The following is a 26405-nucleotide window of genomic DNA, read 5'->3' on the forward strand; positions in this document are numbered from 1 at the left end:
ATCGAGTTGTGATCTGTGGGAATTCCTGGGAAGGGCGCCATCTTGAACTCCTGAGCTGTGAGACCCCAGGTCTTACAGATGGAACTGCTGGGGAGATGGCATCTGCGATTGCCTGTGGGGGTGATCTTGGTACGCCTGTCAACTGAACCCATCTTGATTCTGGGCAGGCCCATCCCTGAGCAGATCCTGAACTGTGATACTGGAGAAAGCGAGCAGGTCAGTAGCGCTCAGGCACTGGCCTCCCAGTGGCGTTATCCTACTGGCTTGATTACCTCCAGGGCCTGAACCTGGAGCTGCGCATTAAAATAAGCTGTTTCCACTAATCTATGTTTAAAAGGAGTCTGCTTATGTATTTGTGTGCACACAGAGCCTGCAGAGGCCAGAAGAGGATGTCAGGTCCCAGGAGCTGGAGTGGCTGGCAGCATGGGTACTGGGATCTGGTCCGATCCTCTGGACGTCAGCGCTCTTACCCACTGAGCCATCTCGAGGTCTGTTGTTGCTGCTTAAAGCAGAGTGATTTATCACAGCCGGCAACAAGACACCAACGAATTGCCTGGCGTGATGTAGTCGAGGTTTGTTTGTTTGGCTTGAGGGACTACCCGGGAATGAGAAAAACGACCGAGATTATTTGAATTGAAGCCAGGTGCAGGTAGCTCTTGAAGGGCAGGGTGAACTGTTCTGAGAAAAACTATCTATAACCAGCTGTAAACTATCTACACCAGCTATAAACTATCTACACCAGCTGTAAACTATCTACACCAGCTGTAAACTATCTTCATGCTCTTCTTGCTGACCAATCAATGTATAGAGCAAAAGTGGTCTGAATTTCAGGTATAAAAACCTTGTGCTTTACACGTTCGGGGTCATCTCCTGTCTTTGGATGGGTGACCCTATTGTGATTGGAATAAACCTCCTGCGTTTGCATTGAGTTGTGTTCTGTGAGTGTTCCTGGGAAGGGCGCGATCCTGGGCTCCTGAGCTGTGAGACTCCAGGTCTTACAGGCTTGCGGTTTTCCAGGCGCGGAATGAAGCCCAGGCTACTCTGGCAGGCAGGTAGCAGGTGTGCACCATCACACTCAGCTCAAAAAACAAAACAAGGCAAGACAAAGACAAAGACCATGGCGGTCACACTGGCCGTCCCGGAAACCCGGAGGCTGGGACGAGAGGTTGCTAGGAATTTGAAGTCTGGCTGCACTATAAACTCCAGGCCAGCCTGGGCTACACGAGAGTTTGTCTCAAAAAAAGAGAGGGGAAGGAAGGGAGGGAAGGAAAGAGTAGCCAGGCAAGGTGGCGCGCTCAGGTCATCCCAGAACTCAGAAGGTGGAGGCAGAAGGATCTGGAGCTCAGGGTCAGCCTTGGCCACATGGAGCGTGTGAAGCTAGCCTGGGCTACGTGAGGCCCTGGCTGAAGAACAGAAGGAAAGGAAATGAACGAACAGGCCAAGCACACAGCCTGAATGAAGCAAAATCGTCCCAGAAAAAAAAGCCTGCAAGAAAGAGCGGTGTCAGGTTCCCATGGAAACAGCATCCTGGCCTCTAAGGTGGAGCCGAAGGCCCAGCCCACCGACCTCTGACGGCCAATCGCGGGGCCCGCTGTGCTCTGCGCACGCGCAAAACCGCCCCGTCCGCGCGGCCGCCTCAGGACCACAGGGGCGGAACCGTAATGCGCCGACGCCAGACTGGTCGGTCCCCGCGCGTGCGCGCTCCGGACGCCCGGCAGCCCTCGCGCGCATGCGCCTTCCCAGCGTGCTCCGAGCGCGCGGGCGGCGAGCACTTAAGTCTGCGAGCGAGGGCGCCGGAGCCTCCCGAGCTGAGTCGAGGCGCCCCGGGCGGCCCAGACGACAGGAGGACCACCCGCACGCACGCCGCCGGCCGCCATGAAGCCCCCCGCAGGTACTGGCCGGCCCTCGCCCTCTCCGCCCCCTCCGGCAGGTGGAGCCCGCGGGGCTCCCGACCCCGACCCCTCCTCCGCGGAATGAATGAACTAACTTTCCCGTGACTTCATCCCCTTGGCACACCGGCCTGCGAAAGCGGCGGCCTTGCGCCTGCCTCCCGCCCTTCGGCCTGGAGCGGGGTGGGCAGCCGACGGGGGCCCGAGCAGAGCCCGCACGCGGTGTGAACGCGCGGCTGCGGGAAGGCTACCCCAGACGGCGGCGTGCCAGCCGGGGTGCTCGGAACGGGCGCCCGCTGGCGTTTAGAGGGGTCGGGGTACCCGCGGCGCCTCCATCCTTCCGTGGTTTCAGGGTTTGTTCTTTTTAGTTACGTGTGTGGCGGGTGTGCACGTGTGTGGAACGGAGGCCACAGGAGTGTGGGGATCCTCTGCACCTCTAGTCAGTTCCCCAGGCGGTGGCGAGGGAACCCAACCCCGGTGCTCTGGAAGAGCGGGCAGGCACCCTTGACCGTTTTCTGAGGACAGTGGTCACGCCGCTTTGGCAGGGCTGGCTGGAAGACCCATCCTCCTCTCGCCGGGCCTGGTGGGCGGGGAGCATCCTCGATGGCGCAGCCGCCGGGCGGGGATCCCATCCTCAGGTGTAGAGCCTCCCGGGAAGATGAGGGGCGTGTTTGGCTTCTATTTAATGGTATTTGGTGTGTGTGGAGGGATCTTCACGGGGAGTTGTCCCTCCTTCCACCTCGTGAGTCGTGGGCATCGAACTCGCGCCGTCCGGGTTGGCAGCAAGCGCCTTCAACTGCTCAACCACCCTGGCGTCCCCTGGATTTGTTTAATCCAGAGCCAGGAACCGAGCCGGTGCCGGCCTGTCTTCCCAAGTGTGGGACAGAGACGAGGATCTCACCTCCAGAATTTGCAAGGCTAGCCTCGGCAACTCGGCAAGTGCTCCTGCCTTAAACGGGAAAACGTGGTGCCCTGGGTAGCGCCACTTAAAAAAAAAAATCCCAAAGGGTGGTCTGTGACCTTGTGTGGCCCAGGGTGTGTGTCGCCTCTCCGGGCTGCCACCGATGTGCTATCTCATGCCATGGGATCATCCCCCAATTGTGACCAGGCTCATGGAAGCAGGAATAGTTAGAATTTCTTGCTACACGGGAACTTGCGTTAATCCAGGTGTTTACAGAAACATGTTGCAATCCTAGTTCTCCAGAAGTTTTGGATTCTCTCTGTTCTCGTGGCTGGCCCTGTTCCCACTTGTACAGCCCTTGGTTTACGTGTGTGTGTGTGTGTGTGTGTGTGTGTGCACGTACGTGTGTTCGCGCGCCCATGTGTGTGCCATGAGCATGCGCCTGTGCAGGCAGGCCAGGGGTTGACACTGAGTAGCTTCCTAACTGCTGCCCGTCTTCCTTACTTTTTGCTTTCAAGGCAGGGTTTCTCTGTGTAGCCCTGGCTATCCCGGACTCATTCTATAGACCAGGCTGCCCTTGAACTTAGAGATCCTCCTGCCTCAGTTTCCCAAGTGCTGGGATGACAGGCGTGCCCCTCCGCACCTGATTTTATGGTGGTGGGGACGGAGCAAGGGCTTTGTGCACGCTAGGCAAGCGCCCTGCCCACTGAGCCACGACCCCGTCCCTATTTTTATTTTTATTTATTTGAACCATGGCTGCCCTACCTTCTCCTTTTGGACCTCAGGCGTGGAATCCTCTTGTTCCAGCCTCCCGGGGACTTAAAGCAGGCACCAGTCACCCCGTCGCAGTCCATCTCCTGGTGGGGAGCCCCCTTTCCTGCCCTTGCCACCCCGTCTCCACGGCCTTCATTGCTGTCTCTTAAGGCTCGGGTGTGCTCTAGGGCCGGTGTGTGCCATCCCACCTTTGCTTTCCGCGGCTGTGGGTTGTCCATCGGCGGTGCCCAGCGGCCTTGCCGGGGCTGTGGGGTCAGCGGCAGCAGCTGCTGGTGGCTCCTGTTCTGTGCCAGCCGTGGCACCTGTCCTTGAGCTGTTCTCCTGGTCCCGCCAGCCCCACTTGCATGCGCCCTCGTCAGTGAGGCCCGAGAGGGGCAGGAATGGCCTTAATTACAGCTTGCCAGCCCCAGGGGTGTGGAGGGCCACACCTAATCCTGAATGGCATGCTGCTGGATGGCTTGTGGCGCCAACGTGGTGTGGAGAACGGGACAGTAGGGAGACAGACTTCTGGAAGCCCCTCAGGGCCGGCCTCCCAGCAAGTGGTTCTGGACCCTCCTTTTTGGGAGAAGTTGGAAACCTTGAAAGGGTGCAGCCGGCCGAAGCCCGGGCTTCCATTTCTAGGACGGCCTTTGCCTAAGCAGCAGGGTTCCTCAGCCGGAGAGAGGGGCTGGGCCCCTGTGTGAGGACACCCTACACCCCAGGACCTGAACAACCGGGGTGCGGCTATGTCTCCGCTCCTGACATCGCCGCCCCGGGCAGGTCCCGGGGGGAGGGCGGTGGGCAGGCACACCTTGGCCGAGGCTCAGTCCGTGTCTCCCGCCCCGGCAGCCTGCGCTGGGGACGTTGTGGACGCGGCACCCCCGCGCTCCTCGCTGAATCTCCTGCGCTGGGACCTGAGTGCGCAGCAGATCGAGGCGCTGAGCAAGGAGCTCATGGAGCAGACGAAGCGTGTGTACGACCGCGTGGGCTCCCAGGATTTCGAGGACGTGTCCTACGAGAGCACGCTGAAGGCCCTGGCTGATGTGGAGGTGACCTACACGGGTGAGCTCAGGAGTGTCTCGGGTCTGGGGGGGTATTCCCCCTTGCTGCCCCTCCCTGCACCGTGGCCATAGGAGCCAGCTCAGGACAGCCTGAAACCTACTTCTCTGTGGCTTCTGTCTGCCGGTGTCAGCCCCTGCCTGAGCTCACAAACAGCCCTGGTCTGACTCTGTTTTCTTTCTTTTAAGGATTTTTTTCTTTTTAAGCCAGGCTTTGTGGCACACATCCTTAATCCCAGCAGCTAGAGAAAGGTCTGTACACATGTGTGCAGTTCCGAATGAGGCCAGAAGGGGGTGTCGAGTCCCCTAGAGCAGGAGCCACAGGCATTTGTGAAGCGCCGAGTGGTGCTGGGAACGGTACCCGGGTCCTGTGGGTCCCTTGCAGGTGCTCTAACCACTGGCCATCTCCCTTGTTCATTTGTGTTCTGAGACAAGCCCTTACTGCGTAGCCCAGGCTTGCCTCAAGTTTGCAGTCCCCCGCCTCAGACTCCTACGTGCTGGGGTGACAGGCGGTCAGTGTTTTTGGCCCATTCTTTGATGCTTTGAAGGTTCTTTGTCTTTCTGTGGGCTGGAAGTGTGCCTGCATCCTCCTGTTCGCCCCACTGTGCGGGGATCACAGTCATGTGTGGGCCTGCTGACGGACACCTTTGCCTGCTGCGCCAGCTCCTTGGCTGTTTTGTTTTGAGTCCCCCTTCTGTGCCTGACACACTGTTCTGAGTCCCGGCCATCCTCCTGTCTCTGCCCCACACTTCCACAGGGAGTCTGCTGATAGCGTGGCAACATTCCTGGTGCGGGGAGATGTGTGATCCCCAAGTTTTCACCTCTTGGCCTCGTTGCCTCAGGCCCCTTCCAGGGCTGAACCGTGGCCATCATGGCTCCCCTTTTCACATCCTCCTGTGTTGTCCTGCCTCTGCCCTGTTTCTATAATGCGATGCTAGGTGTTGCCACCAAGCAGGACAGCTTCTGCCTCAGGCCCGGCAGACACAGCAGCCTGGAGGACCGAGAGCCCCTGTGTGCCGGTGGACCAGGAAAGGCCATCATCAGATCCTGTGCCTGAGCACAGCAGCACCCCCAGCAGCCAGAGGACCGAGGACCATGCTGAAGCCTCTCGCCTCGGGTCCAGCAGGCTGCTCCTTCCGCATCCCCAGGTGTGGTCCAGATGGGCCTGCCATCAGCCTGCTCCCCCTCGTCAGGCTGCCTGTGGGGAAACCCTTACACTCCCCTCAGATGCAGCCGACTTCTCCTTTGCCTGCTCCAGCCTCAGCCAGGAAGGCTGAGTCCTTAGCCTGTTTTCCTTTCACACATCCAGCAGTGTCCTCGTCCTCAGGGCTGAGGTAGGAATCGCCCAGCGGAGCCTCCTTTGGCCTAGCGCCACTGTACCAGGCATCTGTTGATGCCCCTGCCAGCCTCTCCCACAGCCCTTCCTTCCCTGTGGGGGCTGGACAGATCAGAAAGAAAAGCAAGATGAACCCCAGTGTGGTGGTGCACATCTTGAGTCCAGCACTCGGCAGGCCGAGGCAGGAGGATTGCCCTAAGTTCAGGCCTCCCCTGGGGCATATGGCAAGACCTTGTTCCAAAACAGAAAGAACAAAGAAAGAAACAAGTGGGTCTGGGCTGCGCCCTCGCGGCGTCTCAGTTGGTCCCCGGGGACTCCGTGTGGAGGCCCGTGTCGAGTTTGCTCCCCTCCGGGGCCTTCCTGCGCTCGGGGTTCCTGGGGCCTCCCCACCCCTGCCGCCCACCGTGTACCGGGGCTCGTCACTTGATTATGGGCAGCTGAAGTGCTGAAGGGACCAGGTCCGTCCTGCGCTGGCCAGCGTCGTGCAGCTGTCTCTACAGGGACACTCTCCGTGGCCAACGGGCTAAACATACAGGGTCACCACCACCCAGACTGAGCCGTCCCTGGCCCATCCCGCACCCCGGCACCTCTGCTCCTTGCCTCTGGACTCTTTGGGTCTCTGCACCTGGGTCTCTGGCTGGCGCTGTGCGTGTCAGAGCCTCGCTCCTGTTGGTGGCTGCATGGTCCTCGGTCCTCTGGCTGCTGTGGGCGCTGCTGTGCACAGGCACAGATTTGATGATGGCCTGTGCTCTTGGCTTCCTGCTGGGGAAGGGACTGGCTGGCTCACAGGCCAAGCGCAGTAGCGTTCAAGCTTGTGCAGCTCCAAATTGAGGCTTGCTCCTGTCTCACGGCGCTAAGATGGCTTCAGTGCCTGCCCGAGCGTGAGCAGGGCGTGGGCCCAGCGCTCCGTCAGCATGCCTGAGCCTGGCCGGGGGCAGCAGGGTCTCCGAGGGCAGCCCGAGGGTCTGCTCCGCTCAACGTGTCCCCGTGTCCCCCTCAGTGCAGAGGAATGTCCTGGACTTCCCGCAGCACGTGTCCCCGTGCAAGGACATCCGCACAGCCAGCACAGAGGCTGACAAGAAGCTCTCGGAGTTCGATGTGGAGATGAGCATGAGGCAGGACGTGTACCAGAGGGTCGTGTGGCTTCAGGTGGGTGGCGGGTCGGCAGAAGCCCGGGCGGAAGGAAGCGAGGCCCCGGGGCGCTGGCTCTGCACTGGCACACTGCTTGCCGCGCGGCTGGTGGCCTTGATGCCACTGTCCGCGCGGGCTGTGGGCTAGAGCCACTTTGGGGGTGCAGGCCCAGCGTGCTGGCACCTTCACTGGGGCCAAGGTTTCTGTTGTTGAAATACCTGTAATTATCACACAGTTGTAGGATGTGATTGACAGGCTGAGGCAGCAGGATCAGGAGTTCAAGGCCTGCCGGGACCAGTTGGGATAAAACAGTGTTAGGATGCATGCCTCTCATCTCGCCCTTAGCCAGTAGAGGAGGCTCCAGGCCATCCTTGGTTCCGTCATGAGCTGGAAGCCAGCCTGGGCTGCACCCTCAGTGGCCAAGCCCTGCCTGGAATCCCACGGGAGAGGGGAGGGCCACCGAGGCACAGCTCGGGTGGGTTGTCTGCCCTACACCAAGAAAAGAACAGAAAGAAAATTCTGCTTCGGAGCTCACGCCAGCCTTGTTGGTCGGCCTTTGTGCAGCCAGGAGCGCTGTGGCCCCGGCCGAGGCGGGCTGTGGTCAAGACTGGGGGTCCTGTTGTGATGCTGGGGTTGGGGGGGGTTTCTCCGTAACCTGTGCTGACTGGAACGGATGCTCTGTCTCAGTCTCAGGAGCTTCCGTCTCCGGGTGTCTCCGTGCCTGGCTGTGTAATCACTTAATCACTTATGATTTTGTTTCCTGTGGAGGCGGTTCTCTCCTTCCACTGTTTGTGGTCTGGTGATTGAACTCTGGTCTGCGGACTTGGCTGCAATCACCTCTACCCTCGAACCCGCACCATCAGATTGTGGGTTTCTGGTTGGTTTAAGATATTTGTTAGCTGGGCTCCTTGGTGCACTTCTATAATCCCAGCGCTCGGGAGGCGGAGACAGGCGGATCTCTGAGTTCGAGGCCAGCCTGGTCTGCAAAGTGAGTCCAGGACAACCAAGGCTACGAAGAGAAATCCTGTCTCTAATAACCAAACAAACAAAAAGATGTTTGTTTTGGGGGCTTGGAGAGATGACTCAATTGTCAGCACACTGGCTGCTCCTCAAAGACCAGGTTCAATTCCCAGCACCCACATGGCAGCTCAGAACTGCATAACTCAGATCTAGGAGACCCAACACCCTCACCCTCATACATGCAGGCAAAACACCAATGCACATAAAAGTCGATTTATAAGGTTTTTGTTTGTTTGTTTGAATCTCATGTATGTTTTGTGTCTGTTTGTGGGTGTCTTCATGTGTGTTGCGGCCCGTGGAGGCCAGAAGCTAGCACCGAGTCTCCTGGAGCTGTAGTCACAGGTGGTTTCAAGCCACGGTGTGGGCGAGAGCCACAGAAGGGGACAGACTACCCTGCTGTCACCTGGTGTTTGACGTGAGTGTTTGCTGGCTGCTTCTAGGAGAAAGTCCCAAAGGACTCCCTGCGGCCTGAGGCAGCGCGCTACCTAGAGCGGCTGATCAAGCTGGGCCGGAGGAACGGGCTCCACCTCCCTCAGGACACACAGGAGGTGAGTGTGCCTCCTCCCCAAGCTCTCCAGTCCCGGCCTCCCGAGATCTGTGTCCTCCGCCTGGGCCTGAGCCAGAGAAGCAGCTCTGTAGCTAGTCACTGAACCCAGACCGTCAGGGCCGCCCGCACTTGGCTCTGCCTGGCCCGGGATGTGGGTCCCAGGCGTGCCTTCCTGGGCTGCCCTGAAGACCTGGCACGCGCAGAGACAGCTGTCGCGCTGTTGCATCAGGCCGCAGAGCAGGGTGACAGCTAACTGGATCGCTGAGGACAGGTGGCCCGGCACTGCACAGACCCTAAAAAGGAAGTGATTCTGTGGATGCCCTGCAAGGCAGCTCCTGAGTGGAGGGTCCCGCCAAGGTGATCCCACCCCAGAGGCCGCCAGCTGCCTCAGAGCCCTGGACCTGCTGAGGGCAGCATCCAGATCCACTGTGACAGAGCTGGCCCAGCGGCCCCTGCGTAGCCACTGTCACAGCGAGCCCGCATTCTGGCAGGGTGGGCCAGGGCAGGGCCTCCCGGGGGCAGTGCGTCCTAGCGTTCCCTGCCTGGTCCCCAGCTCTTGTTGGCTGGCTGGCTCTGAGGAAGTCGGAGGCGTCTCCCGGCCTGCGCCCATGCCCAGCAGAGGCCGAGGAGTCCCTGCGGGCCACCTGTGGTCCCAGTTCCTGTCCCCAAGGGCCACCTGTGGCCCCAGTTCCTGTCCCCGAATGATCTGCTGAGAAGCTCCCGTAGCTGTGCCATCCATGGCCGGAGCCCAGCCCCCCGCCTTGCTTAGCAGAGGGCCACCCCATCCGTTTCTGTCTGTTTGACAGCAAGTCCCCATCTCCATCTCCACAGCCCAGAGCTCAGGCTGCAGGCCGAGGGTCCTCCCCACCGGGGAAGCCTGGGAGAGGACGCCAATGCAGGGCTCCTGGGGGGCGGCAGAGGCTGGCGCCCCTCACGGCCTGCTGTGTCTCTGCAGAAGATCAAGAGCATCAAGAAGAGGCTGAGCCTGCTGTGCATCGACTTCAACAAGAATCTGAATGAGGACACGACCTTCCTGCCCTTCACGCGAGAGGAGCTGGGTGGGCATGCCACGGGCTGGGGTGGGGCCGGGGAGGGGGGAGGGAGGGTCCTCAGGCCAGCTGAGGACGCTGGAGACATCCTTCCTTGGGAGGCAGGAGCTGGCTTCTGCTGACCCAGGTCCCGTCTGCTGCAGGTGCCCTGAGCTGAGGCAGCCATGGCCGTCCTGGCATTTTCCTATTAGCCGGTGGCCAGGGCCCCACAGGCGCCCGACCACACAGAATGGGTTTTAGCCGGGACAAGGGGTGGTGCTTCTTGGCCCTGGCCCGGGACCTTAGAGGACCAGCGCCCACTTGTGGTGTCTGGGCCCTCGCCCTGGGCCTGTAACCCCCTGGCCCTCTGGTACATTAAGGACCTCAGCGTGTCTGCTGCAGGGGTGCACTGTCACGGCCCCTCCCCTGCGTCTCACCTGCCTGGGCTGGCCACCTAGACGCTCCTTGGCCCTCACGGCACTCACTGGCCGACTGGGGCATCGTGTCGGGGTTGCCCGCCCGCCCGCCAGGCTGTGTCCTGACAGCATCCGCTGTACCCACAGGCGGGCTCCCCGAGGACTTCCTGAACTCGCTGGAGAAGACGGAGGATGGCAAGCTCAAGGTCACCCTCAAGTACCCACACTACTTCCCGCTGCTCAAGAAGTGCCACGTACCCGAGACGCGCCGCCTGCTGGAGGAGGCCTTCAACTGCCGCTGCAAGGAGGTGCGGAGCGGCCGCCTGTCCCCATGCTGGCCTCCCCTGGCGCCCTGCCGCCGTCGCCCACCTTGGCCCCCGCTCTCGAGCACACCTGCTGGTCCCGCACAGCAGTCCCCATTAGCCGTAGAGCAGGTGTGGCGCCTGGCCCCCGTGCTGCCGTGCTCTTGGCTGCGTGTCAGCCTGGGAGTTGCCCTTGAGGGGCTCGGCCGCAGCGGGACAGTCGGGGACAGGGACGCCTGTCCTCACTTCCGTGGGCTTTAGAGTAACTGGGGCCCGAGTGCCGCTCCTCACTGAAGGTCTCCGTTGGCCTCCGAGGACCCCTCGTGGCTGGTGCTGCCTCTGCGAGGCCCCCTGCCCTCCTGGGTGTGAGTTGCCGTGTGGTCTGGCGGTAGAGTGGCCAGGCCACCCAGTTGGAATGGCTGCCCGAGCTCCGGGCACTGTGCTCATTGTTCTGGGCGGCCTGCTCTTCCCTTGTGCTGACTGCATGGAGCCGGGCTTATCCCCACTGGTCTGCTGTGGCGGGTTCGTGGCAGGTCCACTTGCTGCGTGCTCAGGTCAGCGCGGCCTACGGCCAGTCCCAGGACAGCCGGCCCAGAGCCCTCCAAACCCGCGCCCCTGGCCGGGAGGTGCAGAGCTGGAGCTGCCTGTATCCCTGCAGGAGAACTGTGCCATCCTGAAGGAGCTGGTGTCCCTTCGGGCGCAGAAGGCCAGCTTGCTGGGGTTCCAAACACACGCCGACTATGTCCTGGAGATGAACATGGCCAAGACCAGCCAGACAGTAGCCACCTTCCTAGGTAGCCACCCCGGCCAGGCGGCTCGGCTTCGCCCCACTCCCTCAGCCTGTAGGGCCCTTGTCCCTGCTCACCAGCGCGTCAGCGTCCAGCGGCTGCCGCTCGCAGCTGCCCTTGCTGGCCCGTCCTGGAGCTCTGGGGTGATGGTACAGACCTGTGTCCATGCTGGGGGGTGCTGCCCTCTCCCGGGGCCCGAGGGTGGCCGAGGGTGACAGTGCCGCCCCCGCAGACGAGCTGGCGCAGAAGCTGAAGCCGCTGGGCGAGCAGGAGCGCGCGGTGATCCTGGAGCTGAAGGAGGCGGAGTGCACCAGGCGGGGGCTGCCGTTCGATGGGCGCATCCACGCGTGGGACATGCGCTACTACATGAACCAGGTGGAGGAGACGCGCTACCGCGTGGACCAGCACCTGCTCAAGGAGTACTTCCCCATGCAGGTGGTCACTCAGGGGCTGCTGGCCATCTACCAGGAGCTGCTGGGGCTGGCCTTCACGCTGGAGGAGGGGCCCGCCTGGCACGAGGACGTGCAGCTCTATTCTGTGCGCGACGCCGCCTCGGGGGACGACATCGGCAAGTTCTACCTCGACCTGTACCCCAGGTGGGCACGGGGCCTGCCGGGACTCGGGTCACCGCCACTCTACCGTGCTGCCCCCACCAGCCATGGTAGCCATGCCCGGGGACCACGTGCTGGCTGTTGCTCTGGGTGCCCGGGCCCTCTCTGACCTCATCCCTCCCTCAGGGAAGGGAAGTACGGCCACGCGGCCTGCTTCGGCCTACAGCCCGGCTGCCTTCGGCCAGATGGCAGCCGGCAGCTGGCCATCGCGGCCATGGTGGCCAACTTCACCAAGCCCACGCCCGACACGCCTTCGCTGCTGCAGCACGACGAGGTGGAGACCTACTTCCACGAGTTCGGCCATGTCATGCACCAGCTCTGCTCACAGGTGTGTGCGGGGCCCCGTGCAGGCCACGGAACTGGCCAGGGCCCCCTCCTGTGTGAAGTGTTTCCATGACACTCGATCGCTCGCTCCCCATGTGAGGGAGTGTGTGCATGTGTGTGCCGCGCAGACGGCTGAGCCTCACCCACCGTTTGGGTTGGCTCCTAGCTCGGGTTCCCTGTTGCTGACCCGCCTCTCCTGTGCTGTAGTGGCGGCCTGCTGCAGGCCCCTTCCCTCCTCACGCTGCCATCTCTAGGCAAACATCTCCCCACACTCGCATCTCAGGTGGCTTTGGGGTACAGTTCAGCGCGGAGCCTCTCCCAGCCCTGGGCTCGTCGGTGCAGTCTGCAGGAAAGCAGAGCCAGGGCCGCGGGAATCTTAGTGTCAGGCTGGGGACCAGAGGCAGGGAGAGGGCGACGGCCTCGGCGGCCCGCGGCATCCATGTGCAGGAGCCAGGGGCGTGCACCTGCTCCGCCTGCACAGGCGCTGAGGCCCAGTGGGTGCCCGGACGCCAGGATGCCTAAGGTGGTGCCCGCCGCAGGCGGAGTTTGCCATGTTCAGCGGCACGCATGTGGAGCGGGACTTTGTGGAGGCGCCCTCGCAGATGCTGGAGAACTGGGTATGGGAGAAGGAGCCGCTGATGCGCATGTCCCGGCACTACCGCACGGGCAGCGAGGCCCCTCAGGAGCTGCTCGACAAACTCATCAAGTCCCGCCAGGCCAACGCAGGTGAGGCTGGCCACAGCGGCCCCCAGGGCTCAGCCTGGCGGGAGGCCTAGTGCTGGCGCTTCCCGCAGCTGAGGCTGACCTCTGACCTCCCCCCAAGGTCTCTTCAACCTCCGGCAGATTGTCCTTGCCAAGGTTGACCAGGCGCTGCACACGCAGACAGACGCAGACCCAGCTGAGGAGTATGCCCGGCTCTGCCAAGAGATCCTTGGGGTGCCTGCCACTCCAGGTAACTGCTCCCAGGCCACCTAGTGTTACCCCCCCCCCCCCCCGCTGTCCCCACTCCAGAGAGCTGCGGTATGGGCCCCTCCAGGGCCTTCAGGAGATGCAAGCCTCGCCTGGTCCTCCTGAGGCCTTGACTCGTGCCCACAATATCCAGTCTCCGCCACAGCACTGGCCTCACTCAAGGCCTCGCACGTGGGACTTCATGTACAAACACCATGCAGATCCCAGGACAGCTCAGAGTTCCTGGGGCCTGTCACCGTGGCCCCATGCGCCCCTGCCCAGCCCATGCTTCCCCAAGGTGGGCACCGCAGCCTACGCCTCACTGCTCCGTGTCTGTGCAGGGACCAACATGCCAGCCACTTTCGGGCACCTGGCGGGTGGCTACGACGCCCAGTACTATGGCTACCTGTGGAGTGAGGTGTATTCCATGGACATGTTCCACACTCGCTTCAAGCAGGAGGGCGTGCTGAGCCCCAAGGTGAGCGCCGCCCCTCAGCCAGCTAGAGCAGAGCGGCCTCCGGCTTCGGGAGCCTCTGAGTGGGCGGAGCTGGGCCCTGCAGCCCCCGGAGATGCTCACCCCAGATCGAGGCTTCCCCTTTGGTGAATGGAGCCCTAATGCCCGCCCCACCCCCCTTGCCCCCAGGTTGGCATGGACTACCGGACCAGCATCCTGAGGCCGGGGGGCTCTGAAGATGCCAGCACCATGCTGAAGCAGTTCCTGGGCCGTGACCCCAAGCAGGACGCCTTCCTCCTGAGCAAGGGTCTGCAGGTCGAGGGGAACGAGCCTCCTGCCTGCTGACCGCTCCCCACTTGCCGCCCTGTGCCTTAGCCCAGCCAGCCTGGGGCCTACGGATGAGCTGGGGGTCATTCTCCACCCTGTCATACCCGGCTCCAGGTCCCCTGGCCTCAGGCTGCCCCAGTGGCTTCCTTCTTGCACTAGCCCCTCCCCAGCACCTGGTGGTGGATGTGGCTCTCTGTCCCCTGCAGCGCAGGCAGCCATTAACCTTCACACAGGCACCCTGCCTGCCCCTCCCTCTGCACTGCTCTGCCCACAGGCGTGGCCTGCTGTCCCAGTGCTCTGGGCTGTGACATTTTTGGGTCACATGACAGTCCAGCTGTTGGAGGGTGCTAGGGGATGGTGCCAGGGTTAGCTGCCCAGTGCGTCACTCAGGGTCATGTTCTCAACAAGCGGTTTCTGGACCTTTCTGGGGGAAGGTGGGGAGCAAGCCTCGGTGAGGCGCGGCCACTCGCTGGCTGTGTACAGTATTGCGACCTCTAGCTGCCATTAAATCTGCATTAAAAAAAAGACACGTAGCCCAGGCTGGTCTCCGACTGCCAAACAGCGGACTGTGACACACAGTATCTGAAGGCTGGTGGGCACGGCAAAGAAAGCCATGAGATCAACCCTGATCCTCGGGTACCACACGCCCCCAGCCCATCTGGGCTCAGGGGCGTGGCAAGGCAGCGGGTGAGCAACTCCAGGTCAGCATGGGCCCTGCGGGTCCTGCGTCAAGCAACGGGCATGCGTGCTCGGGTCTGCGGCCCCAGCGCTGTGAGGTTTCACAAGGCCGTGGCCCTTGTCAGCCTGGGCCCCCTGGCCAGTCAGCCTAGAAGACAGGCCGGGCTGGAGAGAGCCCAGGGTGCAGCGCCAGAGCCAGTCACATCTGTAGCTCCAGGTCGGGGTGTCTGCTGCCCCTTCTGGCCTGCTTGGGTACTGCACCCGTGTCTGCGTGGGCGTGGGAGGGAGCTGTGGCCCGGAGGTCCTGCTCCTGCAGACTGAGGCTCAGGGAGCCACCTGCCTCTCACTCCAGTTCCTGGGACCAGTGTCACCCTGCCCCCGAGGACTCCTGCCCGCACACGGGCATACAGGAAAGGATGAGCCGGGCAGGGTAGCGCACTCCTGTGATCCCAGTACTTGGGCAGGCAGAGGCAGATGGAGCTCTGTGAGTTCAAGGCCAGCCTTGTCTACAAAGTGAGTCCAGGACAGCCAGGGCTACCTGTCTTGAAGAGAGAAGGAAAACTGCTGCTTTCGGCCAGGGCTAGGTGAACTTCCTTCATGGTGGCAGAAGGAACACTCGGCCATTGAGCCCATGTCTTAAAAGATGGCAAACGCACGGGGGGCAGTGGGGCACGCCTGTAATCCAGCCCTGGGCCGCAGAGGCTGGTAGATCTCAAATTCAGGCTGCACCCGGGAGACCTTGTGTGTATTCTGTGCACGTGTGCGGAGACTCGGCGGGGCCCCTGACGTGTGGGGGCCAGAGCAGGGTCCTGTGTCCCCCTCCCTCCCCACCTGCCTCACTCCCCTGACAGAGGGCGCCTGGCTTTACCTGAAGCTTGCCAGCCCAGGTGCCCTCAGGATCCATCTGGCTATGCTCAGACAGGCCCCACTCCTGGCACGCGTGGCTGGGGCTCAACCTCAGGGCCTGAGGCTAACCCCCAGACCATGTCACCTGCCCCAAGTCTATTTCTGTGGATTTGGGACAGTTCCTCTGTGTAGCCCTGGCTGTCCCGGCTGGTCTTGAACTCAGAGCTGTCCCTGATTGTGCCTGAGTACTGGGATTTGAAGTGTGACCACCATGCCCGATTCGAGATTTATCCCCCCGTTAGCACTGTCTCCTGCAATGGCTGCCCTCCTCCTGTGCCCACAACCCACAAGGCCAGACATTCATTCATTCTCCAGGGACGCTGGGCTGAGCCACTCAACGCCTCAGCGTCCCCACCCATAAACCAGAGCGGGCAGCCAAGACCCTCGGGGAGGCACGGGCCCATCCTTGGCTGATGCCCTTCCCTATGCCACTCTCCAAACTGCTGAGCTCACGTCTAGGGTGCCAGTCAAGCCCCAATCCAGGCTGTGGCCAGTCGGAGCCCCCAGCCACCTTCACTATCAAAATGCTGTGTACAGACAGGGTCTCATGTAGACCACGCTGCCCTCAAAACCCCTGTGGGCCCAAAGATGCCCTTGAACTCTTGCCATACACTATCTTGCTGGCCCCAAACTCAGCTGCCCTCGGCCCCCAGGGCTGGGATGGAAGGTGTGTCCCCACGAGCTGCCCGGCCTTGAACTGCCGAGCCTCAGCATCTCCCAGTGCTGGGATGGCAGCTGTGGGCCACCGAGCCCGGCTCCTGCGCTGCCGCCGAGGAATGCCAGGGTCTCACGCCTACCAGCCTTACCCACTGAGCCACAGCGCCAGTATTGCCAAAATACTTTATTGAAAATGACACAGTCTTAGAAAAGGAGGGATCAGCCAGGTGGCACAGGCCCGTGATCCCAGCACTCAGGACAGAGGCAGGCGCGTCTCTGTGAGTTCAAGGACAGCCTGGTCTACAGAGTGAGACCCTATCCCTGAAAGAAAAGAGGAAGATGGCTGTCCTCGGGCAGGACCCCCTCTAAAGTCCAGCCGCAGCCCGTGTTGAAACCTGGCCCCCACAGGCTCTGCATCTGCCCGGTGATCAAGGGAGAGTTGGGGATCGAGATTATGTGTAAAGTGTCTGTCTGTCTGGGTAAGGGGATCTAGGCCATGTCCTACACCAGGCTCTTCACGTCTTCGTGCCTGGCGGCCCCACTTCCACCTAATCTGTGGGTCAGCACCTCCAGGAGGCTCCGTCAGGCCGGGGGTTGTCCGTGAGTCTGGGCCCGTCACCGCCCGTCACAGCTCTCCCAGGGCACCCTGCAGCAGACGGACCCTGAGCCACGTGGGGATCCAGGACAGCCACATTTGCTCCTCGGCCATCTGCAGCCCCACCCGGCCTGGGCCGAGCAGCGGCTGCAGCCAGGCCAGCAGGGCCGCCCTGCCCAGCTCCTCCGTGGAGTTGACCAGCAGCAGGGTGGAGTTGTCCAGCTCTTCCGTCGGGCCGCCCAGCATTGGCATTTCCAGAAAATTGCCCCAGTCTGCAGCGAGGCTGCCGGAGGGAGGCCCTTGGTGGGGCGTGCCGGCGTCGGGCCAGGGTCCTGGGACCTCGGCCCCGGGGGTGACGTCGGGAGCCACGCGGGGAGCGGCGTGGTTGTGGAGGGTCCTGGAAAACACTGAGGAGAACTGGGGAGTCAGGGGGGCAACCATGCAGGCGGAGGCCCATCCCCTTCCACCTCTCCGATCTGGGGATTGAGGTTCAGGCAGCAGCCTTGGCACCGAAGCTCTTGATTCTTTGCGCCATCTGCCGCCAACTTCCACAGCAATAAGCTTTTGGTTTTCAGGCAAGAGTGTGTGTGTGTTCCATGGTTCACATTGTTGGTCAGGGGTCTCTGGTAGCCTAGGCTGTCCTACGTTGCCAAGGATAGCTCTGAGACAATTCCCTGCCTTCACCTCCCCGGTGCTGGGCGACAGGCCCGCCCACCTCACCTGGTTTCTATGGTGCTGGGGATGGGCTTCGGGGCCCAGCACACCTCGCCCTCCCCCGGGGGTTCTAAGGCCTGGCACCACCTACCTCGCACTGGCGCGAAATCTCCGGGGCTGTCGGCTTTGTTGGAGGTGAAAGGGCTGATGGAGGGGAGGATGATCAGGACGAAGGACAGCAGAAGGACCTGCCAGAGATGGGGCTGGGTCACCCCAACCTTCCCCCACCCGTGAGCACCTTGAGGTCCAGCTAGCCAAAGGGGAGTTTCAGGAGGCGGATGTGACTTTTCATTTTAACTTTGTAGCCCAGGCTGACCTATATATAACCCGAAGCAATCCCCCTGCCTCCTCTTCCCGGGACGAGGCTGTCCCACCTTGCCAGGCTATGAGCCTCTGCTATTGAAGACGCTCAGTCCCCACCGCCTGTTCCACTGAGACCAAGCACTCCGCCAGTCCTGGGGACCCCGAGCATGGCCGCAGGGAGGACTCACCGCTATGCAGGTGCCCGCGTGGGCGGGCTTACTGGTGGACTGGACCACCAGGGCCTGCAGGTGCTTCAGCTGCTCCAGAAGGGACCTTGCGGGGGAGGACAGCCTGTTGAGCCCCGCCCTCCACCCTGCTTCCCTGCCCTTTCTGGAACCCCTCAGCCTCAATGGCGTACGAGCGTTCCTAAAAGGCCCTCCCCGCAGCACTCTGTTCCCCCCCAGGGCCTTTGCACGGGCTCCGCCCTCTGCCACCAGTGTCTGCGGCTGGTTCTTGCTCATCCCATAGGGCTTTGCGTATAGCCACTGCCTCCCTAGCCAACTCTTACACAACCGGTGAAGCCCCACATGGAACTCCTCTCCTCGAGGTCTCATTTCTGGCTCTCTGAGAGCCCCATCATCCTCTGTCCCTCCCTAGAGGATCCCTTCCCCATGCCCCGTATCAACACACACTTACAGATTCTGCTTTTCCAAATGCAAAACCTTCCTCTGCAGCTCCTGGTTCTGGGCGGTACACGCTGACATCCTGTGAGGACAAGGACCGGGTGATGCTGAGAACACGTCTGTCACCCACCAGCCCCACTGAGGCTTCATCTGAAGGTAGCCCGAGCCTGACAGCCACTTATGTGTTCTGTGGCGTGGGCATTCCTGTGGAGGATGGGCGTGGCTCCAATGCCCCCTTCGGCCTCTCTCTCTCTTTTTATTTGAAAGCACTGTGGTTGTTATTATTGTGGGGACAGTATCTCTCATGGAGGCCAAAGGGGGGCGCCAGCTCCCTAGAGCTACAGTTACAGAGGGTTGTGAGCTGTCTGTGAGTGCTGGGAGGCCAGCCCAGGAGAGGCGGCTGCTGTCCCCGCTGGGCTGTCTCTCCAGTCCCAGGCCAGGCGGTTTTGGTGGTTTTTATCTGCGCCTGTGCAGGCCCTCCCCGCAGGAGCGGGAGTTGAGTTGCTTTCTCTGCAGCTGCCATCACAGTGGCTGGGAGCCACAGACGCTGGGAATCGGATCGGGTCCCCCAGAGAGGGCAGCAAGCTCCAGGAACCAGCGAGCCATGGTCAGTGAGCCGCAGAGGATCCCCCTGCCTCAGCTCCTGGAGTGCTGGCATGGCAGGACCACACAGGTGCACAGATGCCTGGATGTGAGTGTGGGTCCTCCTGCTGAGTAGCACCCCCGTTCCCACCTGTCATCCCCGCAGCCTGGGCTGTGCCAAGGGCTTCCAGCCCTCCACCCTGTGTCCCACCTGAGGACCTCCCAGCCTGCTGTCACTCAGGCAAGGGCTGACCCCACGCAGCGCCGAGCAGGCCTGAGAGGCGGCTCTGTGGGTCGCCGGGCCTGAGGAGCCAAGTTTGACCCCCACAGCCCCCCACGGGAGAGGCAGAGAGCCAACTGCCAAGGTTGTCCTCCAGCTCCCACGGAGGCACCACACACACGCAGATGAATGAATGAATGAACGAATGAATGACTGGGCCAGCCCTAGCGGTCCTTGAACTCCTGGCGTTAGCAGGGAAGAACAATGTGTCCCGGAGTGGCACAGTTTTGTTAGGACACAAACTCTGACCCCCCTGCCCGGGTTTCCATTAGGAGGGGCGGCCCGCGGCCCGCCTTACCGGCTCTCCAGACCGTCGATGTATTCTTTCTTCTTCTTCCTGCTTTCCTGGGCTGACTGCTTGTTCCGGATCTTTCTGCGGATTTTTTTCAGCACTCGCTCCTCATACTGCGGAGGAGGGGGTGTTCTGTCAACCCCTGCTGTCCCCAACCACACACCCAACCAGAGTTCTGCCTGTTTGCAGGGTCTCACGTAGCCCAGGCTGGCCTCAAACTCAGAGGTTCGAGGATGGCCTTGAACTCCTGCTCCTCCCCCTCCTGAGTGCGACAGGTGTGTGCCACCTTGCCAGGTCTCTGTGGTGCTGGGGATGGAAGCCAGAGCGCCATGCATGCTGGGAGGACGCTGTGTCCACCCTCTCCCTACATTCCCACTGGTCGCTAAGCTTCCAGGGCTCTAACGCTGTCCTCCACCCACAGTCCGAAAACTCTGTGGTTGTCATGGTGGCTTGGGACACAGCGCCTCCTGGTGGCGATCCCTAGAAACAGCACCTTATTGTCCATCCGTGTAAAAGAGCAGGAAAAATCTGATAAATTAGAGGTGCGGGCACAAGCCTTTAACCCCAGCACTCGGGTGGTGGCAGAGGCATGCAGGTCTGTGAGTTCGAGGCCAGCCTGGGCTACTGGGTTCCCTCCCAGTGCCACATACAGCAGGCGCAACGTCACTGAAGCACCAGGAAGTAGAGGCAGAGTTGCTGACGTTGGTCCCAGGCTATGAAGTGAGACCCAGTCGTCAACACGTGTGCAGACATCCCGGGGCCCACATACCTTGGTGAGAGGCAGCTGGGTGGGGAGGGTCACCCCCTCTTTAGCCAACAGCTTCTTCTCATCCTCCGTCAGCACCAGCTCCTGGCAATGCCCATTCCCAGGCCCCAGGAGCTGGGAGGCGGCCAAGGAATGCTGTTGCTATAGAAACGAAGGGGCTTTCAGTAGAGACACAGACTCCAAAACTAAAACCACATAAGCAGGGCACAGGCCTGTCACCCGAGCACCCAGGACCACAGAGGCAGGAGGAACTCAAGTTCAGGACCCACCTGAGAGAGCCGGGTGGGGGGAGGGCTCAGGGCTGAGGGTGGGGCAGATCACAGTGACTGGCATGTGGGGCCAGTGCAGTCCTAACCCTCTCTCCTAGCTTTCTGGGCTGGGCCTCAGCAGTGGTCCCCTTCCCCTCGCTTTCTGTCTGTCTGTCTCTCTGTGTTTCGCTCTCTGCCTCCATGTCTCCCCCTGTCTCTCTCTGTCCCTGTCTCTGTATGTCTGTCTGTCTCTCTGTCTCTGCCTGCCTGACTGTCTGTCTCTCTGATCTTTACTGGAGAGGGCCAGCCCAGGACACACCGTCTGGGACTGAGGTGCACCCAGGTCCGCTCTGGGCCTTGGTGTCCGAGGCTGCTCAAGGCAGACATGGGCTCCTCCTGGTATCCAGGACCTACCAAGTCCCCACCGCCACCAGATAGCAGCAATTCCTTCACGGTGAGGTTGAAGCGAGAGGGCGAGCCGGTCTGCTCCTCTGGGTACAGCGTGTCCGTGCTCCACATGTCTGGCCGGCAGGGAAGGGACAGAGAGGACATCGGGCCTTTAGTCTCAGCGGCCAGCCCCGGCAAGTGCCCACATCAGCCTCAAAAACGGAGTCTCTCTGTGTGGCCCTGGCTGTCCTGGAACTCACTCTTAGACCAGGCTGGCCTAGAGCTCAGATCCGCCTGCCTCTGCCTCCCTCCCCAGCGCTGGGACTAAAGGCGTGCGCCGCCAAGCTCCTGCCTGAAGGGAAGGGAATGTGGCCCTCTGTAGCAGTTCTCCTCTGCCGTAAGACGCAATACAAAGGATCCTAGTTTGCGGCTCTGTGCCATGGGGCTATGGAGGACAGGATGCTGTAAGGGAGTCGTGTAGTGTCACGTACGGCCTGCAGCTCTGGATGGCCAGCACGCAGGAGACATGCTGTTGCACAGCACAAACGGGGCAGTAAACGGGTTTCTGATGAGGCTGTGCAGAGCTGCGTGACCCTGGGAAGGGGGCTTCGCCGCTCTGAGCCTGGGTTTTAGCAGGTAACCAACGGAATGAATGCCTCGGCTCACAGGGCTGGGGGCGTGGTCAGGGTGGAGCCCCGCCTCCAATGCCCCAGAAAGGGGCTGGGGGCGTGGTCGGGGTGGAGCCTAGCCAGAGGCCACCCAATTCCCCTGGGCTGGGGCTCTCCCTGGCTAGGGTTGCTGATCCATGTCCCCGAAGTAAATCATTATTGATCTGTGGGGTGGCCCCTGATAAGCTGTCCTTCTCAGGGGCATTATCTGCTCCTGTGCCAGGGCTCTGGAATCTCCCCAGCTTTTATTGAGCACCTACTGAGTTCACCATACTTGGAGGAACCCAGATTCAGGCCACCCTGTCTCCTCAACCCCGTCTGTCTGTCATCCGAGCCGCCAGAGGGGGTGTGTGTCTCAGGCCTGAGGTGGCAGGCTCCCCTCCCAGGGTCCCCTCCATCTGTGAAATGCCCCCCCCCGTGTCTCCCACCCCAGGGTGTCCATCGGTCCCATACTCACCCAGGTCAATAGCCACGGAGGACTCAAGGACTTGTGTCCTTGGAGGCACAGGGCACGGGGTCCTGGGCAGGTAGGAGGGGCAGGGCCCCTTGCCTTGCTGGCTTGGATGACCCCTGGCTGCCGTGTCAGCTGGTCCAGCGCCACTACGGGGAGGGGTGTCCTGGGGATCTGAGGGTAGATCCTCGGAGATGCCACTGTCGCTGTCGGCGGGGGACCATAGGGGGGAGCTGGGGTCAGAGTCTCCAGGCCCCAGGATGGAAGTCAGGAAGTCATCAGAGTCAGAATGTGGTAGAACCTTCTAGATGGGGCGTGGAGAGAAGACACCTGCTTATTCAGACTGCTGTGTGAGCCTGGCAAATCCTGGCCCTCTCTGTCTCAGGGAGGGAGGCGTCTGAGAGCCAACAGCCGTGAAATGACAGCTGGGAAAGCTCCGGACAGTGAGCAGACAGGAGTTGGAAGTTGGCTGTTTGGCTCTGGGTGGTGCCTGCCTTCTCTCCGCCTGACCCCTGACACCCATTAGAAGGACGATCTAGCTACTATTGAAAGGCTGTGGTGAGGGCTACCAGCTGCCCGGGTCAGGCCAGGGGGGCCACGGGCGTGTCCTGCACGTGTCCCCTCCCCAGCGCTGGACGTGTGGCTGGACATGTCCCCCAGACACCCTCACCTGCCCCTCCGAGGCGAGGCTCCAGCCCTCAGCCAGCTCTACATTTCTCAGGATGCCATCCTGCTGGTCAAACAGCAGGTCAAGGAGTTCCACGCTGTCCAGGGGACCCATGGCACAGGCAGGGGACGACATCTGAAGCAAGGAGAGAGGGGGCCAGGTCACATCTGTTTACACACACACACACACACACACACACACACACACACGCACACGCACCACCCAGGTCCGTCCAGGCCAAATGTGACTTCTGTTTGGCCGCTAGGCCGGGTCTCTGCCAGTCTGCTTAAAGTGTAAACAGAGCTGGGAGCAGAAAGCCAGGAGTCTTTAAAACCCGTGGTGGTGTGAGGCTGTCCCCTCCGCTCTCGGAGGCAGAGACAGGAGGATGGCCAGCTCCAGGCCTGCCAGGTCTACCACTACAAGCCTCAAAACAAAAAAACAAGCAAAAATCTAGCGATCCACATGGCCAGTGTGATATCTATACACACATATACATACATATATATACACACATATACATATATATATGTAGAAACTTCTAGAGAGGCTGGGCAGTGGTGGTGCACCCCTTTAATCCCAGCAGTCGGGAGGCAGGCGGATCTCTGTGAGTTCGAGGCCAGCCTGGTCTACAGCGAGAGTTCCAGGACAGCCAGGGCCACACAGAGAAACCCTGTCTCTAAAGACCAAAACAAGCTAACAAAATCTCTTCTAGAGACCGGCGCCTGGTTCAACCCGTCCTGAATGTCCTGGGGGGCTGTGGGGTCCCATGGCAGCCCCGCTCCAGCTCCAGCCTCGGTATTCCCGGTGTGCTGAGGCCCTGCCAGCCTGTGGCCCCTCACCTTTCCAGTCGCTCTGTCCCCATCCATGAGCCCCTCGCCCGTGGCAGCCCCCTCCCGGTCCACGGCGCAGCCCGAGGCTCCGTTTGCCACGTCTCCACCCCCAAAGGATGCTGAAATACGGGCCAGCAGCTCCCGGCCCAGCTCCCGCCGCCAACTGGCCATGGGGGAGACGGGCAGGGCCGAGGGCCAATGGCGACGGAGGGAGCGGGGGCGGGGCCACCGTTATCTGCCCCGTGCTTTTCCAGGGGCCAAAGAGCAAAGTCTGGGGTGTCGGGGCCCGGCGACCTCTCACCTACTTACAGCCACTGTCTCTGTGTAGCGTCACCGGATGCTGGGTCCCCCACGAGAGCCAGGGTCTTTGGGCGGGCCTCGCCGCACCTGCGAAAGAGGAAAACAGTGGGCGTTTTCCTCACTCCGAGGGAGCCAAGTGGGGGGGCCACCCGCCCAGTGTCCCCCACTGTCCCACGTGGTAATCAATCCCTTCTCGAAGCACCTGGCCCCTCATGAACTCAGCGGACAAATATTTATAAATGCTGCACTTTCCTACCCCAGGGCCTTTGCACCTGCCTTCGGGAGCCTGTCCTGTGCCTGTGATGGCCTTCTGCCACATCTGTCTCCCTGGACCAGCCTGGCCTCCCACTGTGCAGCTGAGGATGGACCTTGAACTCCTGATCCCTCCACCTCCTGGCTAACCACACCTGCCCTATGTGTGTGTGGAGGGGGTGGGTGGGAGGGGGGGCAGAAGGCTTTGTGCCTGCTGGGCAAACTCTCTGCCAACTCCTTCCCAGCCCTCAAAGCCCCGTCTGCCGTGTCCATCTGCTTCCCGACTTCCTTCCACACCCTCACACCAACCCTCACTCCAACCCTCACCCCCACTCCCGCCTCTGCTCCAGCCACAAAGGCCTCCAGAGACTCTGTAGGTCATTACCAGATGCTGTTGCCCAGAAGAGGGTGGGTATACAGCGGGTGCACAATCAATGCTTGCTCGTTGAGCACCTCCCGTGCGCCTGCCATTGCTTTAGGCCTGACCAATCAATTATCCACAAGCGGCCGGATGAGCCACATCTCGGTAGACAGACGCCAGGAAGCAACCAGCCGAGTCCATGGCCAGAAGCAGGGGCCACCCGGAGTCCTGGCTGGGAGACCGAGTCAGCCGAGGGGTGGAGAGCTGGAGAGGGCTTCAGGCGGAAGAGGTCACCTGTGCAAAGGCCCCGGGGCAGGACGGAGCACTGCGAGGCATCCAGGGCCCTCCTGAGGCTGGAGCAGAAGGACGGGGTGGAGGTGACGCTTCCCGGGGGGGAGAGAAGCAAGCTCCTGTGCAGGAAACGAGCACATCGGCGACCGCTAACCGCGTCAGAAGGAGCGAAAGCAGAGGGCCGAACCCCTGGGCACAGCTTGAGCCAAAGGGGTCCCAGGGAATCCTAGAGCTGAGGCTTGGAGAGAGGTGACGGAGAGAGGGTGAGAGGGCCAGAATTAGTGCAGGGAAGAGAGGGGGAAGGAAGGGAAGGGACGGGGACGGGGCATGAAGGGCTTTGAGGCCTGTCGAGGAGTTTTACGTGGTCGATGTCTGGCCAGAAGCTGCTGGGAAGTCAGTGAATGGACGAGGTGCCAAGGGCAGTCTCAGGAGGAAGGGACTTCCGGGCACCTCTTTGGCAGGAGCCTGCAGTCGGAGGAGGCCGGGGACGCCCCACAGAGCACAGCGCAGCCTGGTGTCCACAGCGCCCCCGGGCGGAGGCGCAGCCCCTCCGACACCATGCCCTCCAGGCCGTTGCCCCCTCTGTCCTCGGGGGGAGGGGGGCATCTGTGTTTGCTTCCTGGGGCAGCGTTTGCTTTGGCCAGAATGCAGGGTCACAGGCGACTGTCCTTCAGCCGTGTGTGCCATGGCTTCTCGCCACACTGGCAGGCAGTCTGTGCTCCTCCAGCAGTCGAGGCAGGCCGGCTCTAAACAAGTGAGAAGCCTGTGTGCGGGCTCAGCCCTAACCCGGAGGCAGGTGGGTCTCCAGGAGTGTGAAGGCCAGTGCTCCGGGACAGCGGGTAATGAGATCCTGTCACAAAAGAACAGAAAAGAAGAAGAAAAACATGAGCCGCTGGGTGGCGGTGGCACTCAGGAGGCAGAGGCAGGCGGATCTCTGAGTGTGAGGCCAGCCTGGGCTACAGAGCGAGTTCCAGGACAGCCAGGGCTACACAGAGAAACCCTGTCTGGAAAAAAAACAAAAAAGAAAGAAAAACAACAAAACTCAGTTAAACAACAACAACAAAATAATAATAATAATGATGAAAATAAATAAAACTGAAGCAAAAGAGAGCCGGGGCGTGGTGTAGCTCAGCAACATGCCCCCACACACCTGCCTAGAATCCCCCCAGTGAGTGGCTGAGTCATGGCTTCTTCCCCCATCATGCCCTGGGGCACACAGAGCTCCATCCCTGCAGAGGAAGTAAATAATCAATTCATGATTGACCAGGCATAAAGTCCCCTGCTGGCTACTTTACCACAAGGTGTGTCTTGTGATGGTGACTCCTGGGAGCTGTCTCTGTCCCTCCCAGGCAGCTTGATCTCTTGGTTCTGAGCGGTGCTGGGCGTGTCGGGACAGACTGCACTGTGCGAGGGACAGAGCGCCTGACTCACCCTGGCCCCTGCAGCCAGGCCAGGCCACACCCGAGTCCGCTGCTCTGGGCCCCCTCCTGGCTTATCTGCACACCTGAGCCTGCCTCCCACCTTTGCATTGGGGGCAGCTGCGGGGGGAGGATGGAGTGTTCCTCCTGCCCCTGGTGTGAGCGAACCTCTTGTGATGGTGACAGGGTGTGGCTGGTGGCCATGGGGGACTCTGCTCTCTCTCGGGTAACTATCAGGCTTCATCCGAGCCTGACACTCCAATGTCCTCACTCGGGCCTGTTCCAGGAAGGTGGTGGTGAGGC

General features: G+C 61.4%; 2 protein-coding genes across 5 annotated transcripts; one reads left to right on the forward strand and one right to left on the reverse strand.

Annotated features, from left to right (window-relative positions):
* The first annotated feature begins 1731 nt into the window (after positions 1-1731).
* Positions 1732-14371, forward strand: Thop1 (thimet oligopeptidase 1). Its single transcript, XM_021648903.2, has 13 exons — positions 1732-1891; positions 4393-4605; positions 6938-7086; positions 8529-8636; positions 9591-9693; positions 10227-10387; positions 11040-11175; positions 11402-11765; positions 11907-12108; positions 12644-12830; positions 12928-13056; positions 13394-13530; positions 13696-14371. The coding sequence occupies exons 1-13, from the start codon at positions 1876-1878 to the stop codon at positions 13849-13851; spliced, it is 2061 nt and encodes a 686-aa protein (XP_021504578.1). The 5' UTR covers positions 1732-1875; the 3' UTR covers positions 13852-14371.
* A 1872-nt stretch (positions 14372-16243) lies between these two features.
* Creb3l3 (cAMP responsive element binding protein 3 like 3) lies at positions 16244-25131 on the reverse strand. Of its 4 annotated transcripts, none has more exons than XM_021648909.2 (11): positions 24418-25131; positions 23790-23867; positions 22654-22785; positions 21990-22287; positions 20892-20998; positions 20233-20370; positions 19470-19576; positions 18323-18391; positions 17875-17959; positions 17475-17571; positions 16244-17076 (listed from the first exon to the last, which is right to left on the reverse strand). In XM_021648909.2, the coding sequence occupies exons 3-11, from the start codon at positions 22783-22785 to the stop codon at positions 16700-16702; spliced, it is 1410 nt and encodes a 469-aa protein (XP_021504584.1). In that variant the 5' UTR covers positions 23790-23867; positions 24418-25131; the 3' UTR covers positions 16244-16699. The 4 variants fall into 4 exon arrangements, with proteins under 4 accessions (XP_021504584.1, XP_021504585.1, XP_021504582.2 ...); XM_021648910.2 differs by having other exon boundaries at positions 23782-23867; XM_021648907.2 differs by lacking the exons at positions 23790-23867; positions 24418-25131 and adding an exon at positions 23490-23678.
* Positions 25132-26405: the final 1274 nt, after the last annotated feature.

Source organism: Meriones unguiculatus, chromosome 17 (assembly GCF_030254825.1).
Source record: "Meriones unguiculatus strain TT.TT164.6M chromosome 17, Bangor_MerUng_6.1, whole genome shotgun sequence".
Lineage (NCBI taxonomy): Eukaryota > Metazoa > Chordata > Mammalia > Rodentia > Muridae > Meriones > Meriones unguiculatus.